Raw genomic sequence first — 16,280 nt, forward strand, 5'->3', positions numbered from 1 at the left:
CGGGGGAGGGGCGCGGGCAAGTCTGGTCGGGCGGAGGGGCTCAGTGGAGAAGAGGTGGGTGAGGAGGGGAGAGCCGTGCAGCAGAGGGCAGCAGCGGGAGAGGTGCCCCAGATACCGACACTCTTTGCTTCTCAGATTTGAATTTCACCTTGCCTGGCTAGCAGGCTTCTCTGCCTCTGAGGAAGCAGCCCTTGGGGCCCAGAGCTGCCCAGGATGATCAGAGGACTTTTGTCCGTGTGTCCCTCCCCCCCCCAATGAACAGTTTCCATTGGCTGTAGCAGCAAAAGAGGCTGCTTTGGCTGCCTTGTCTCGCTGAAGGGCAGGGGTTTTCAAACGTCCTGAAGTCACTGGATCCTTTCGTGTTGCTGCTTCTGCTGCAGAACCCGCCACTCCTGTCCTTTCCTACCCCTGTCCTACAAAGGATGTGGCAAAGTTAGGATACAGAGGTGGGGCACAAAGGTGATAAAGGGTTTGGAAAGCAAGTCCCACGGAAGAGCTAGGCACTTGCAGCTTGAGGAAAAGATGGGATATGATAGCAATCTTCAAATACTTGAAAGGGTGCCATAAAGAAGAGGGGTGCCATTCTCTCTGGCTGCAGAGTTGAGGATGCAGATCAATGGCTGGAAGTTGCAGCAAAGTATGTTTAGTTTGGATATTTGGAAAAAAACTTCTTTACTGTTAAAAGAGCGAGGCAGAGGAGTAGACTGACTAGGGAAGTTGTGAACTCTGTCACTGAAGATGTTCAAAAAGAGGTTGGGCAGCCACTGATCAGGTATAGCTATGCTTATGTATTCTGTGGGTACATGTTTTCTGGCTTCTAGGTTACTCTTGCTCCACCCCTTTCTGCTACACGTGTCAGGGTGTTTTTAAGCCTCCTTCATTGGGTGTTGGCTACAGCCAAGGCTGGGGAATTTGACACCCATTGGTCCTGCTGGGACCAAAGCTGGATGATTCTGGCTAGAGGATCTTGCCCCTCTGCTCGAGTTCAGACCATTCTTTCCTGACACCCCCCCCTCCCCCCATATTTGGGATCAGGAAGGAATTGTACCCCATGGTTAGATTGGTATGGACTGTTGGCCCTCTACCCAGGGTCTCATAGAAGCAGGATATTCGTTCCTCTACTTTATACCTGTGGCAGGTTAGGGTGTTAGATCTGTGTTGTGTCAGGGTTTACGCAGTCTTATGTGGAGTTTAGATTATTGTTTGTATGGGATCATATGGATAGGGATGATCCTGCTTCAGGAAGGGGGTTGGACTAGATGGCCCTGGAGGGCCCTTCCAGCCTTGCTTCTCTGTGATTCTAAAAAGCTGATATGGAGCCTGGAAATCTGGCAGTGATGACGTGCTGCTTCTGCTATTGCCCCCAGTTTCTTTGGGGAAGCTCTGATGACGTGTTGTGGAACCCCAGGGTTCCAGGGAATGCAGTTTGAAAGGCACTGGCTTAGTGTAAAAACAGACGTTGCCAAACAACGAAGTGGATCAGCTGTGGCTGGCATGTCCCACCACAGCCGATCCACTTTATTTGATGAAACATACCACTCCTTGTTGTGCATCAGGCAAAGGCCTGATGAGAGACAAAAGGCAGCACATTCCTCTTGCCTGTAAATTTTCTGCACCTGCTTGCCAGGACCTATACTGACCTATGATTCCCACACAACCATGGGGTGGCATGGGACCTGGAGAAACCCAAGGGCCCTGTGCCTCCCTACTGATCCATGCCTCTGCATGAAGCATGGGTTGACACGGGTCCTAGCAAGGAAGCACAGGGCATCATGGGACCTAGGGAATTTGCTCAGCACAGTTCCTGGTGTGGAGGCATGGGGCACTGGGGATTCCCCAGGTCCCATGCTGCTGTGTGAGTCCCAACATGGAGGCACAGAGCTCCAGGAATTCCCTAGGTCCCTTGCTTCCACACCAGGACCTACACAGACTTTACCCACTTAAGGAAAAGTGCCCCATGAGATCTCAAGGCAGGTCTCCATAAGCAGGAAACCCCAACTTTCCCTGCTTAGAGAGATGCCCTAGGATTCCCTAGGATGTCTCCGTAAGCAAAGAAAGCTGGGCAGGTGCTTCCTGAGGGGGCTGATTTCTGTGTGGGAAATCCTGAGGTGTGCAAGATGGGGGCCTTTCAAGCCCATGGCATACCTGCCCAGGGTGGCTGGAGAGTTTGGGCATCTTCAGGCTTCCCGCACTCTCCCACCACAGGGCAAATAGATGTGCAGTTCAATAAAACAACTCTTTTATGCTACTTTTTGTTGTGGATACGCATGCGGTGCAACAAAAGGTATGGATTGTCTACTTTGTCACTGTTTGTGCTTCCATAAAAGATGTTTATAACAGCACACATGCCACATCAGGCGACATTCTATCCTTAGATACCAAGTATCTCTTAATAAAATTCCATGTTACGAGCAGGTACCAGTCTGCAGTGAATGAATCCTACCATGGAGTCCCACACAGTTCAAAGATGGTGTCAGGACCAAGCATTGTCTCCTTTCCAGTTTCCTTTATTTGAGCCCTTCCTTGAAATGAGATTCTGCTGTCCCATGGCCCCAGTTTCTGAAAGTGTATTTTCAGTCTCCTCAGCCCTTTCCTCCCCTTCCTCCTCCCCACCCTTGTCTATGGGTACTTTGGGCCAGATTCTGTTCCACCTCAGTTGTAACTAGTGATTTCTGCACCCTAGGTGGATATGCAGGAACATGATGTGTGGTGGGAGCAGTAAGGGGTGGGGGGGGGGCTGCGGGGCATCAGAGAATCTTACTTGGCCCCAGGGCTGCCAGCGTGGCATGGTCTTCCATCATGCAGGGGTGCAGACTTCCTGAATGGGGGCTGCTATTTTGGCACCCTCTCTAAATTGGTGCCTGCAGCTAGTGCCCCACTCACCCATTCCTAGTTACACTACTCTTAGGTGTCTAATTGAGCCCATATTCCATCCTGCTCAAGTCCCTAAAAATTGGTTAAGGTATCTGTTTTTAAAATGTGCTGTCAACTCGGCTTTAAAATTGTTGCAAAGAAAGGGATGACCCACCCACTCTTTGTGTTAATGTCTTCTTAGATTTGAGTAGGGTTGAATAGGATTACATTTAGGTGCCTAGGAGCTAAACCTTTGTCTTCCAGTGCAACTGTATTGGGAGCAATGTAGCATGGAAACAAGGAAGATAGGCTTAACAAATTAGTTTTTTAATAAGTAATTTTACGTGTAAGTTTTTTAATAAGTAATTTTACGTGTAAGAAAACGTGCCATTAATGGGCACGATTAATGCAAAAACAAATTAACGCGTTAATTTTTTTAACGCACGTCTAATTGCTGCTGCCGGGCCATGTGCGCTGGGGGAAAGTGGCCCCTCCTCCTCGCTGCTGCCAGGCTGCATACACCCATACACACACACGAGGCCAGCATGCAGCCAGGCAGGGTCGTGGGAGCAGACTCAGCAGCTGGATGCAGGTAAGTGTATGATGTATAGGGACTGCAGGGCCAGGTCTCGGGGATTGTCTAGGATATGTGTATGGAGGGGTGGGTTTCTGTCAGCATTGGGGGAAGCTATCCAGGTGCCAGGGCAATCCAGGTGCCAGCGGGGGAATGGGGCAGGGTGCCCTCTGAGGGCGACGGGGAGCTCTGTGGCTGGGCCGATGGCACAGGGGCTGGTGCCTGTGCTTGCAGATGCCGGGCAGCCCCAGGAGATGCTGCTGGGGGGAGCAGGGGGCTGTGAGTCAGGAGTGAGGGGCCAGTGCCAGGGGGTTGTAGGTCAGGAGTGAGGGTCGCTGCCAGTGCCAGGGGGCTGGGGGTTGGGAGTGAGGTGTGCCCCCAACAGGTGTCCTCTTTTTTGGAATTGGAAATATGTTAACCCTAGTTTTGACCCTTTTTACTGTACTGTACTTAATCACTAGGTGGAAATCATGACAGTTCTACTCTGTTCTTATGGCACTGAGTGAATAAATATCAGAAGGACGTAATGGAGCAAAGCAGCAAAAGTTTGGGTGTTTTGAACGGGAAATTTATTTATAGAAAACTTGTGGATGGTTCTCTGGATAAAAGGACGGTTATTTGTAGCTATTGCAAGGCTGAATTCCAATATCATCGAAGTACCACAAGTCTGAAGTACCACCTACGCGCTAAACATGCTTTCGCCACCGTTCCTCTTGCTACAGATAACCCAATGACAGCAATGAATCCTGTGAGCTGCGACAGAGTACGCTTACTGTGTTTCAGAATCGCTACAAGCCCACAGATCAAACAAAGTACAACAACTTAACCAATGCTATTGCAAAATGGATAGCTATGGACTGCAGACCACTCAACATTGTAAATGACAGAGGACTAATAGAGGTTATTCAAATTGCGTCTTCCAACCAGTCATACACCCTGCCCTCCCAAGGAACCATTGCATCACGAATACGTGACTTGTATCACAGAGAGAAGACTACTAAGTTAGAGCTGCTGAAAAATGCACAAGCTGTTGCTTTGACTGGTGATCACTGGACATCCTTGAGCAATCACAGCTATCTTGAAGTCACAGCACACCTGATTGATGCTGCGTGGAGACTGCAGTCATTTGCTTTAACAGCAATGTATACTGAAGAGAGACATTATGCTGAAGCATGTGCAGAGCGTTTCTTGGATGTTACAAAAGAATGGAATATTCAAGAAAAGGTAACAACAATTAGTACTGATCGTGCAAGCAATATGATAGCAGCAACCAGTCGTTTGCCTTTTGAACACATGACATGCATCGCTCACAGTCTTCAGCGATCCATCACAGTAGCGCTCCGTGCTGGTGGTTTTGAAAACATGCTGCTAAAATGTAGAAAAATTCTGGGCTGTTTCAAACACAGTCTAGCTAACAGTGCAGAGCTAAAAACACAACAACCTGCAAATGGACAGAAACAAGAAACTCTTGGACAAGATATTTCTGCCAGATGGGACTCTACATTGGGTATGGTTCAGCGCCTGCTTAGAAATAAAGCCACTATCACGACCATGTTAGCTCTTGAAAAGCACAATCTATCCGTGCTGACAGGTAGTGATTTTGGAAAACTGCAAAAGCTAGAAACACTACTTGAGCCCTGCAGATTTGTGACTGAGCTCCTTGGAGGAGAATTATATGTCTCCTGCTCTGTGATTTTACGCGCACTCTGCCATGTATGTCGTGTTATGGCAGTCTCTGATGACGACCCAGCATATGTTGCTCGATTTAAGAACACTTTCACTTCCGATTTAACAAAACGCAAAGAGGGTACCAATATGAGATTTCTAAAAATAGCTACAGTGCTTGACCCAAGGTTTAAGAATCTGAAGTGCCTTCCAAAATCTGAGAGGGATGAGGTGTGGAACATGCTGTCAGAAGTCTTAAAAGAGCAGCACTCAGACGCGGAACCTACAGAACCCGAACCACCGCAAAAGAAAATCAGCCTTTTGTTGGTGGCATCTGACTCGGATGATGAAAATGAAGGTGTGCCAGTCCGCACTGCTTTGGATCGTTACAAAGCAGAACCCATCATCCCCATGGAGGCATGTCCTCTGGAATGGTGGTCGAAGCATGAAGGGGCTTATGAAAGTTTAGCATATTTGGCACGTAAATACCTTGCAACACCAGCTACAGCAGTGCCATGCGAACGACTGTTCTCACTTTCAGGTGACATTGTAAATAAGAAGCGTGCAGCATTATCTCCTGAGAATGTAAACCAACTTGTCTGTCTAAGTGATTGGCTGAAATGCAGCAAGGTTCATTGAAAAATACTATTTCTTTTGTTTACCACTTTTACAGTGCAATTATTTGTAATAAAAAATGATAATATAAAGTGAGTACTCTACAGTTTGTATTCTGTGTTGTAATTGAAATCAATTTATTTGAAAATATAGAAAAAAATCCAAAATATTTATAATAAATTGGGATTCTATTAGTGTTTATCTGCATGTTTAAAATTGTGATTAATTTTGCAATTAATTGGAATTCATTTTTTTTAATCGATTGGTAGCCCTATTGTAAAGTAACAAATGTCCTAAAACGAACCAGTCGCCATAGACAGGTAGTTAGCCATGTTAGTTTGAATTTAGGGGGAAGGCAGGGTAGGGTAGCATTTATACATTAGCAACAGCCTTGAGTTAATCTCTCAATCTATAATTCAACTTCTAAGTAATTGGGGGGGGAAGGAGGCCCATGGCTGGAGGCATTACCATGGACCACACCACTGTGCACCATAGTCCCCTCCCAGGCTGCCATGTGGGTGCCTCTCCTCTATGCTGTGCAGGTGCCCCAAGTCAGAGGTTCCCCCTGCCCTGTGGGCTGTGTCATGCTGGCCACCCCTGGGGTAGGGGCAGGGGCAGGGGCAGGAATCAGAAGCCAGAGAAAGGATGGGGAGCTGAGATCTGGTTGCTGCTAGACCAGTGGGGAAGAAGGGCAGCTGGGTGAGAGTTTTGGGGCTGCAGATTAAGCCCTCACAGATAGTCCAATGGTGTCCAACTGGCAATCTTATTTAGAGAGGCATAAACATTTGCAGGCAATGACTTTTTTTTTTTAGATGCTTTTCTTTATGAGAGAGCTCTCTATCAACAGACAGTCATAATGACAGCAAACTCCATCTGTGGAGATGCAGTTTAAATCAGCAGAAGTACTTTTTGCTCAACTAATTGCATCTGTGGGTTTTGCAGGCCCTCCCTATATTTTACCTAGTAACTTAAAAAAAATGGTGTAAGATTTTTTTCCCCCCCACAGTTCAAGAACAAGGGATGGTTATTTATTTATTTGCTTTATATGCCACCCTTCCCAACAAAGGCTCAGGGTGGCTTACAGTAATTCCTCCATGAATAATTCAATCAAATTAACAAATTTAAAACTGAAAAGGAAACTTTTCACATAGTGCATATTTGATATGTGGAACTTATTATGGCTATTTACCACTAAGACATATAGCTTAGTAGAACTCATAAAAAGGTTGAACATTTATATGGATGTTAAACTAGCCAGAGTCTGGAAAGCTCAAGGGATATAAAATCCTATGTTTCAAATAAGCTTTAGTCGGGAAACTAGGAAAACATTTCCCTTAGGGCAAATTATTCCATATATTCCTATTGTAAGTTTTCTTGAACTGTACTCTGAAACATTTGCCATTTGTCACTGTTAAGACGCAAAAGAACACTAGTCTGATTTATTATCAGTTCTTCTACAATATTTTTATGACTTCAATTAATTTTAAATAAAGATTGTAGTGAACTAATCATTCCTCAAAATTTCTCATGTAGAGTTCCATTACACTGACTCTTGCCTATTAATGCAGAAATGGTATTTACTAAAGTTCCAAAACTGGAGGAGAAAGTTAGAACAGCAGATTAGATAAGGGAGAGGGAGCTAAGTGGCACTTGGGGGCATGAGTTTGATTTGCCATATGTCTGCCCAAAAGGTTGGTTCTCACTTCTTTAGATAGATTAATTACTTAATCTCATCAACAGATGGAGGGATGTTGTGCAGTTTGATGGCCATTTTTTCTTTTATACATATTTGAAGCACTATACCAGTGGCCTAATCCATAATTTAGTTCTCTCTATATAGTATATAGATATAGATATCTAGATCTAGATAGAGGACAAAACTTTTTTTTTTATATTTAGGCTTAACTTATATATATGTTTAATTAAAAATATATACACACACAAATATATCTATATATACATGTAAATACGTACATATATATGTTAAACCTAAGAACAGAAAAAAGGGGTTTTTTGCCTTTAGTGTACACATTCAAACTAATAGCATGCCAATATAGTTTGGGAAAATGCTGTTCTGTCACCCAAAACCTTTAGTTATAAATATAAACTTTACTTTAAAACAGTGCCTTACAACAGCATTTCTCAACCCATGGGTTGTGACCTAAAAGTGGGTCACAAGAATATATGAAGGGGTTGTGAACAAACTTTAAAAATGGGTTCTTCTTTAAAGGAGAAAAGTGTGGGAAACTGGGTTTTTCCTTTGCAGGCTGTCAGAGTTCTGGCCTGTGAGGGGCTGCTTGTGGACCCCATGCCCCACCCCACATGCTGTGGGGGCTAGGGGTGGGGGGCAGTGGGTTGGGAGTGAGGGGCACTAGGTCAGGACTGGCTATCAATGTTTGCAGGTGGGTCCTGGTACAAAAAAGGTTGAGAACCACTGCCTTACAAGATCCTTCAAATTAGGTTGAAATCTTGAAAAGGCCATTTTCCTTGTAACCAATGTCTACTGCAAGAACAAAAAAAGATGCATGGTTCTCATGTTACAACTTTGAAATGTCCACATATTATTCTCCAGCCTAAAGATATCTATTAAAAACAAATGAAGATGATCAGTGAAATATAGTTAGAATGGATCATCTATTTCCTGCAATAATTCTCTATGTACCTTGTATCACAATATGAGACCCAAGGAAATTAGTCACTTTTTTTTTTAAGTCAGTTTTCATATGTTACGCCTGTTTTAGTTTTTGTCATTTTTGTGGTCTGATTATCATAACTTTATTTTCTAAAAATTTTGAGCTTTCTTTTGCTAGGTGAGACTTGGACGAAAAGAAACCACTTAAGTTCAGTCTTGTCAACTACCAAAAATGCAGAAGAAAAATATTTTTTTCTACTTTTCAGTGTTAGGAATCCTAGGCATTACTTGTAGCAGGTATGCTTATTTCAGACAGAAAGATGTTTTTTTAATTGACAGTATTATTTTCTGAGAGGCAGAATTGTTTTTTGAGTAAAATAATTAATGAAGGAAGCAAATGGGTTAGTAGGTAAAGAGTTGACGGAGTCCAGCCTTGCAGATACTATTTCCAGTTTTACAACAGTTAATTTCCTTTTACAGTTTATTAGTATATTAAATGAAGATAAATCTTGCAATGATTTTGCAAAGATGGACTGTTTTAAAGTCCATTCTCATTCTTAGATTAAATGCGTCTTCCAGAGGCAAATGATACTTAAGTAAAGAAGTTTGTCACAAGAACCATGGCATCACAGCTAGCTGTTTGTTACACAAATCCTTTCCTTTTGCTTTATTTACAGCAGGGCTGTCCAGCTTCTCAGCAGCTGAGGCCTCATGTCACGTGGGCTCCCCCACAAAATGCCCTCTGGGTTCTCCCTGTCAGTGTGGGCCTCCCCTGGCCTCTCCCTGCCACAACTTGGACTCCACTAGATCCACAAGCTCTGGGCTCCTGAGGCCCTGTGGGCCATGCTGCACCATGCCTGGGGCAGTAACAGGAAGCAGAAGCTAGAGCAGGGAGGTGAAGGCTAGAGAGTCTTGCAGCAGCCAGAGCCATGGAGAAAGTGGTAGCCAGGCGGGAGTGAGTTGGACAGCCCTGATTTACACAGTCCTTCTGAAGATAAGTAGCTATGAAGACTACCTAGTAAACAGAAACTAGGATTGCTAACACTGAAAAAGTAGAGAAAAATATTTTTCTTCATCTTTTGTATAGTTGACAAGACTTTGCACTTAAGTGGTTTCTTTTTGTCTAAGTCTCACCTAGCAAAAGAAAGCTCACTTGCTGTGCTGTTGTACAGTGACTTGCAGAATTTAGCGAGATTTTGTATTTGGACCTCTCGGTATAGGAAGTTACAGTCATGCAAATGTTACATATTTCGCCACAGTAAAATCATTTATCAAATTTACATATTTGATGTTATATGGGAGGAACAGCCTGGGTCAAATGTCTGGGCTGGCCTTGACTGTCTGGGGTTAATTTTTATTTTAGAAACAGAAGAAAATTGTGTCAAGCTAGTTTAGAATGAAGATGTTGAAAGTAAAATTCATACCATATGTAATAATAGTTTTCTTGACTATTTTTTCAGGAACACAGAAGCTTGCTCTTGAAGATGTGTAGTACGGTGCAAGCTGTAACTGACCACAGAAAAATGGACATGTTGCAGATACTGCGTAAAACCTCAGAGCGTTTAGAGTGTGATCATTGCAGTTTTAAAGGGACAGACTATGAAAACATACAAATTCATATGGGTACCATCCACCCTGAGTATTGTGATGAAATGGATGCTGCTGGTTTAGGCAAACTTATATTTTATCAAAAAAGTGCAAAACTGTTCCATTGCCACAAGTGTTTTTTCACCAGCAAGATGTATTGCAATGTTTATTATCACATCACAGCACAACATGCAGTGCCTGAGAAGTGGAACGAAGAACAGAAAGATCAGGTAGAAGCAGAGTCAGAATCCCCGAAAACAACTGTCACACTGGAGCCACAGAAATCTGCTGTCTCCTCTGAACCACACAAGCCTGACCTTTCTCCTGGACCTCCAAAGTCTGAACCTGTTGTTCCCCCCAAGCTTCAGAAAACATCTACGTCCCCAGAGCCTCCAAAGCCTGCCCCAGCAGCTTCCCCAGAGCCTCCAAAGCCTGCCCCAGCAGCTTCCCCAGAGCCTCCGAAGCCTGCTCCAGCAGCTTCCCCAGAGCCTCTGAAGCCTGCCCCAGCTGTGTCTCCAGAGCCAAAGAAACCTGCTCCAGCTGCATCTCCAGAGCCAAAGAAGCCTGTCCCCTCCTTGTCCCCTGAACTGAAGAAACCTGCTCCCTCTGTGTCCCCAGAACTGAAGAAACCTGCCCCAACTGGATCCCCTGAGCCACCGAAGCCTTCCCCAGCTGGGTCCCCAGAGCCACAGAAGTCTGCTGTGACTGTGTCCCCGGAGCCGCGCAGGCATTCTCCGGCCGTGTCCCCGGAGCCGCGCAGGCATTCTCCGGCCGTGTCTCCGGAGCCGCGCAGGCATTCTCCGGCCGTGTCCCCGGAGCCACGAAGGCATTCTCCGGCCGTGTCCCCGGAGCCGCGAAGGCATGCCCCAGCAGCCAAAGAAACCTGCCCCAGCTGTGTCCCCTGAACCACGAAGGTATGCCCCAGCTGTGTCCCCTGAGCCAAGGAGACATGTTACTCAGATGCGAAGGCCAGCTCCTACTGCTTCCCCTGAGCCACGGAGGCCTGCTTCCTCAGGTTCTCCAGAGCCATGGGGACCTGCTCCCACAGTTTCTCCTGAGCCTTGGAGATCTACCCCAGTTATTCCACATGAGCTGCAGAAATCTTCCCCCAGTGTTTCACCTTGGGCCTCAAAATCTGCCCTGGCTCCACCCATAGAACCCCGCAGGTCTGGCCCAGAGCCCCGAAGGCCAGGCCCTGTTGTGTCGCCAGAGCCCCGACGGCCAGGCCCTGTTGTGTCCCCAGAACCTCGGAGGCTTGTTCCTGACCCTTGGAAATCTACATCCTTCTCGGAGTCTCAGAAATCTCTTGTATCTTCTGAGCCATGGAAACCCATCTCATCTGTTTACCCAGAAGGTTGGAAACCTGTTCTTTCCCCTGATACATGGAAGCCTTCTCCCCCTGTTTCACCTGAGCTCCGAAAGCCTAGTCACGCTGTTTCCTCTGAAGTTTGGAAACCTTCCTTCTTTTCTGAGATCCGCAAACCTGGTCCCTCTGTTTCTCCTGAGCCTTGGAAACATACCGAGTCCCGGAAGTCTACTTTCTTCCCTGAGACTCAGAAGTCTGCTCCTGCTGTTTCCCCTGAGGTACAGAAACGGGCCCACTTCCCTGAACCTCGTAAACGAGCTCTCTTTCCCGAGTCTCGAAAATCTGTTCCTGCTGTTTCGTCTGAGGTGCAGAAACGTTCTTTCTTCACTGAACCTCAGACACAGGTGTCTGCTGGTTCCTCTGAAATACAGAAACATGCTGTCTTTGCTGAGGCCCAGAAACCTGCTCCTGTTTCTCCTGAAATCCAGAAGTCTGCCTTTTTCCCAGAGCCTCAGAAACTTTCTGCTGTTTCCTCTGAAGCCCAAGAACATACCTGTTTCCCAGAGCCTCAGAAATCTGCTCCTGTTGCTTCTCCAGAGAGCCAGAAACATGCCCTCTTCGTGGAGTGCCAGAAACCTGTGTCTACTCTTTCGTCTGAGACCCAGAAGCAAGCTCTTTTTGCTGATTCTCAGAAATCTGCTCCTGCTGTTTCCCCTGAGACCCAGAAGCATGCCCTTTCCACTGAACCCCATAAACCTGCTCCTGTTGTTTCCTCTGAGGTACAGAAGCCTCCTCTGTCTATCGAACCCCTCAAACCTACCCCTGCTGTTTCCTCTGAGGTCCAGAAAAATGCTGTCTTCCCTGATCTCCATAAACCTGCTCCATCTGTTCCCTCTGAGCCTCAATCACCTAGTGAGTCTGGTGAAAGTGACTTCTTATCTCAGAATTTAGAAGATCAAAAACCACTGGATGATCTGGTGCCTCAAGAAGAGCAGCCAGTCTTAAATAAGGAGCCTCCAGAAGATGCATTGTATTCATGTCCAAAGAAGAAGCTCAAGAAGGAGAATCAGGAGAACTCTGATTCTGAACTAAATAGTAGTGAATGTGCAAAAACAGAGATGGAGATGGATTCAGCGGAGGTAAAGGAACAAGAATCCAACAGTGATCAAGAACAATTTGATGCAGAATCATCTGAATACAGCAAAGAGAGCAAAACAGAACCAGCTACTCCCATTCAGCCACAGTGTGTACTGCAGTTTACAGAAGAGAAGGAAGCTTTCATTTCAGAGGAAGAAATAGCAAAATATATGAAGCGTGGAAAGGGAAAGTATTATTGCAAAATTTGTTGCTGTCGTGCAATGAAAAAAGGTGCTGTTTTGCATCATTTAGTGAACAAGCATAATGTTCAAAGTCCATATAAATGTAAAATATGTGGGAAAGCTTTTCTTTTGGAGTCTCTCCTTAAAAACCATGTTGCTGCTCATGGTCAGAGTTTGCTTAAATGTCCACGTTGTAATTTTGAATCGAGTTTTCCCCGAGGTTTTAAGAAACATTTAACCCATTGCCAAAGCCGTCATAGTGAAGAGGCAAATAAAAAACATTTGGACAGCCTTGAACCAGTTGAGGAGCAAATTTGATGTGTTTTTTTCTTGTACCAGAGAGGTTTAATTTACTGAAATATTAAAAATGTTGCTCTGTGTTAGTCAGCTAAGTAGTTTAGCTGTTTTGACTAGTCATGCATGGTTTATTGTATTACGTTTAACTTGTCTTATACCTGTATTACTGAAAGGATTTACTTTTCAAATGTTTTTAAAATAAATATCCATGTCTGTGTATTAATCACTGGTAAATTCGTACTTTGTTATCTAGAAGTGCTACATTTCTGAAACCAAAACAGATGAAACTTAGTTTTGTAATTGTTAAGAACATGGAGGCAGTAGAGTCAAGGTGTGGCAAGCAGCCCATATGTTACTGTGAAAACTGGACAAAATTTTTCACATCTGTTAGATGTCTTATTTTTCAAAATGTGGAGCATGCTTTCAGAGTTTTGAAGCCTCACCAAATTGAATGTGAATGAGTAAGGCATGAGAGACTGACATTGTTTTTTTGAGAAATTATGCTCTGACCTTGTAATTGAGTATATAGCCATTTGTTGGAAATTTACTGTACTCACCTCTGGATTACATGTCTAAGATCTGAAAATGTCAAGGTACTTTTTTGTGTTGATGTATTTTGATCATGTTTTTAAGCATGTACTAATAGACTTTATATTGACGGAGTGTAATATCAGATTGGCTGTATATATAACGAGAATTCTTGAGTTGACTCTGATGTTATACCAGAAAAAACTGATTTTCTTGTATCTGGTGAAATGTTACACTTAATACTTTTAACAATAAAAGGGAAACCTTGACATTGGATATTTTTCTTGTCTGCTCTTTCAAATTTAAAGCAAGGCCTTTAGTATTTCATTACATTGTAATCTTCTAAATACATTTGACTAACAGCATATAATGTGGAATTACATAGTATTTTTTACAAGATCTGTAGGTATTGCAGCTGTTTTCATCAGCATGTAGAAGTAAAACTAGTCTACACCACCTCTCTAGACTTTGGAAAAAATATTAAGTGTTAAAAGGAGAAAATGCAGTATAGCATGGAAGGGGAAATAGAGGCATACGCTGTTGTTTTGCAGGGGAGGTTGTCTCTCTTTGTGTTAATTTTAGATATTTGTCTGATAGCACAGGTGGTAAATTTTGGCCTTTATCTGTCTCTCCTAAACTGAAATAACTATTTGCAACTGATTACATGCATTTTCATCACACTTGTTAGCATGTTACAAACAATGAAAACATAATTGACTGTTGAAAATAATCCTGCATTGGTAAGGAGATGGAATAAGTAATCTGCCAGGTCATTTGAGTATCTGTATTCTATTTGTAGTTCTCCCATAATCGTTTGAGGATTTTAAGATCATCTGCAGGCTTATACAAATATAAATTCCATTATAGGCAAAGAAAAGACGTTCTTGTGTTCACTATTTCACTCATTTTCTGAGTACCCTATTAATATTTTATTAGTTGGTCCATTTGTGTTACTATTGTCAAAATATATAGACAAAAAATATTGTTAGAATTGTTAACAACTTAAAAATGAAGTTAAGTTCCTAGAAGTTTCTTTAGATGTATTGTTGACGTGTGTTTAGACTTGTGCATGTTGCCTCTGAGATTTGATTGGATACTTGTTGCCCTAGCAGCATGTGTAGCGTGTGTTCTAGCACCAAGAGTATAAAGGGTGGCACATGCTTCTTGTTCCTCATTTCCCTCAGCTGCAGGGTCCCATACTGTATGAAATAGGAGAAGAGGAAAATGAGGATGGGTTGTCAATGTTCATGTGGACAATACACTTAGAAAACTCCAGTTACAGGTAAATAATTCCTGCTCCTTCAAGTAATTGTCCACATATATATTCATCCTCTGGGCAACTCCAAGGTGGATAACTCCTTCCTGAGTCAAGAGATCTGAGATCAGCAATATCTTGAGTCAACAGAATGGTGATATATACCTCAAGGTGAATCTTGAGTCTCTCAGATCAGTGGTGCTCAACCTTTTGGCTCTGTGGGACAGATGAGTGATGCAGGGCTAGGCCCACTTGCCTAGATCAGGCCCTGTGTAGCCTTGGCTGGGCCCCCTCAGCCTATGTGCCAGGACTGGGCCTTGCATGTGGGGAGGAGGGCAAGGCCTTGGCCTCGGTCCCCCCCCACCAGGATTGGGGCTTCAGGGTTCCACATCAACCCTGTGTACCAGGATCAGGGCCCCACACTACCCCTGCCTCATCCCACATGCTGGGATCAGGCTCTGGGGCCTTGCATTGCTCCACATGCTGGGGTCAGGCCCTCCATTACCAATCTACAAGTCTGCAGAGCTCCCCACAAACCCACTGGCTGGATGATACGTGTCAGTGGTCAGATGTGGTGGGGGAGGGGGAGGTTGAGCACTTTGTCCTAGATGATCAGTAATTGAAGGACTGTCCTGTTAGATATAGCATCTATCCCAGAGACTTGTGTAATCAAGTATCAATTTGATACCCCCACAACATTCTTGCAAGCAAGCTAAGGAAGTATGGGGTGGATATATGAACTGTAAGGTGTATAGAAAACTGGCTGGAGTGTCAGGCTCAAAACAGTCAATGGCTGGATGCCTAGCTGGCAGCCAGTATTGAGTGGAATGCCCCAAGAGTTGGTCCTGGGCCTGGTTTTGTTCAGTATCTCCATCAGTGACCTGGAAGATGGGATGGTTTGCACCCTCAGCAAGTTTGCAGATAACACCAAGCTGGGGGGAGTAGTAGATATGCTGGAGGGTAGGGCTAGGATTTAGAGAGAGCTAGACAAATTGGGGGATTGGACCAAAAGATATCTCATGAAGTTCAATAAGGACAATTGCAAAGTCCTGCACTTAGAACAGAACAATCCCATGCTCCAGTATAGCCTGGGAACTGACTGGCTGAACAGCAGCCCTGCAGAATATGAATATATATAGCTGAATATGAGCCAGCAGTGTGCCCTTGTTGCAAAGAAGGCCAACAGCATACTGGCCTGCATCAGTAGGAGTGTTGCCAGCAGGTCAAGGGAAGTGATTCTTCCCTTCTATTCAGCACTGGTGAGGCCACATCTGGAGTACTGTGTTCAGTTTTGGGCCCCCACTACAGAAAATATGTGTACAAATGGGATTTAATAGCAGCCTTCAACTTCCTGAAGTGGGGTTCAAAAGAGGATGGAGCTAGACTGTTCTCAGCGGTAGCAGATGACAGAACAAGGAACAACAGTCTCAATTTTCAGCAAGGGAAGTTTAGGTTGGATATTACAAAAAACTGTTTCGACTTTAGTTTCAGGCTTTCGACAGAACAGCATTTCGTTTAAAATTTCATTTTGATTCCAAACTGCTGTTCCATTTCGCTTCGTTGAAACAGTGAGGCTGTTTCACTATAATGTTTCGCTATAATGGGGAAGCTCGAAACAGCCTCTCTCATCTTGCAGGCAGATGGGGGGC

At 44.4% G+C, this 16,280-nt stretch overlaps 2 protein-coding genes across 2 annotated transcripts; both read left to right on the forward strand.

The window, feature by feature from the left end:
• The first annotated feature begins 6 nt into the window (after positions 1-6).
• Positions 7-13,650, forward strand: CHAMP1 (chromosome alignment maintaining phosphoprotein 1). Its single transcript, XM_025215181.1, is given in 4 exon segments — positions 7-3,445; positions 3,889-5,799; positions 9,800-10,797; positions 10,799-13,650. Coding segments are annotated over 2 exon segments (3,045 nt in total). The 5' UTR covers positions 7-3,445; positions 3,889-5,799; positions 9,800-9,823; the 3' UTR covers positions 12,870-13,650.
• Positions 4,280-5,731, forward strand: LOC102377210 (zinc finger BED domain-containing protein 1). Its single transcript, XM_025215182.1, has one exon. The coding sequence runs from the start codon at positions 4,280-4,282 to the stop codon at positions 5,729-5,731; it is 1,452 nt and encodes a 483-aa protein (XP_025070967.1).
• Positions 13,651-16,280: the final 2,630 nt, after the last annotated feature.

Source organism: Alligator sinensis, unplaced genomic scaffold, assembly GCF_000455745.1.
Source record: "Alligator sinensis unplaced genomic scaffold, ASM45574v1 scaffold1463_1, whole genome shotgun sequence".
Classification (NCBI taxonomy): domain Eukaryota; kingdom Metazoa; phylum Chordata; order Crocodylia; family Alligatoridae; genus Alligator; species Alligator sinensis.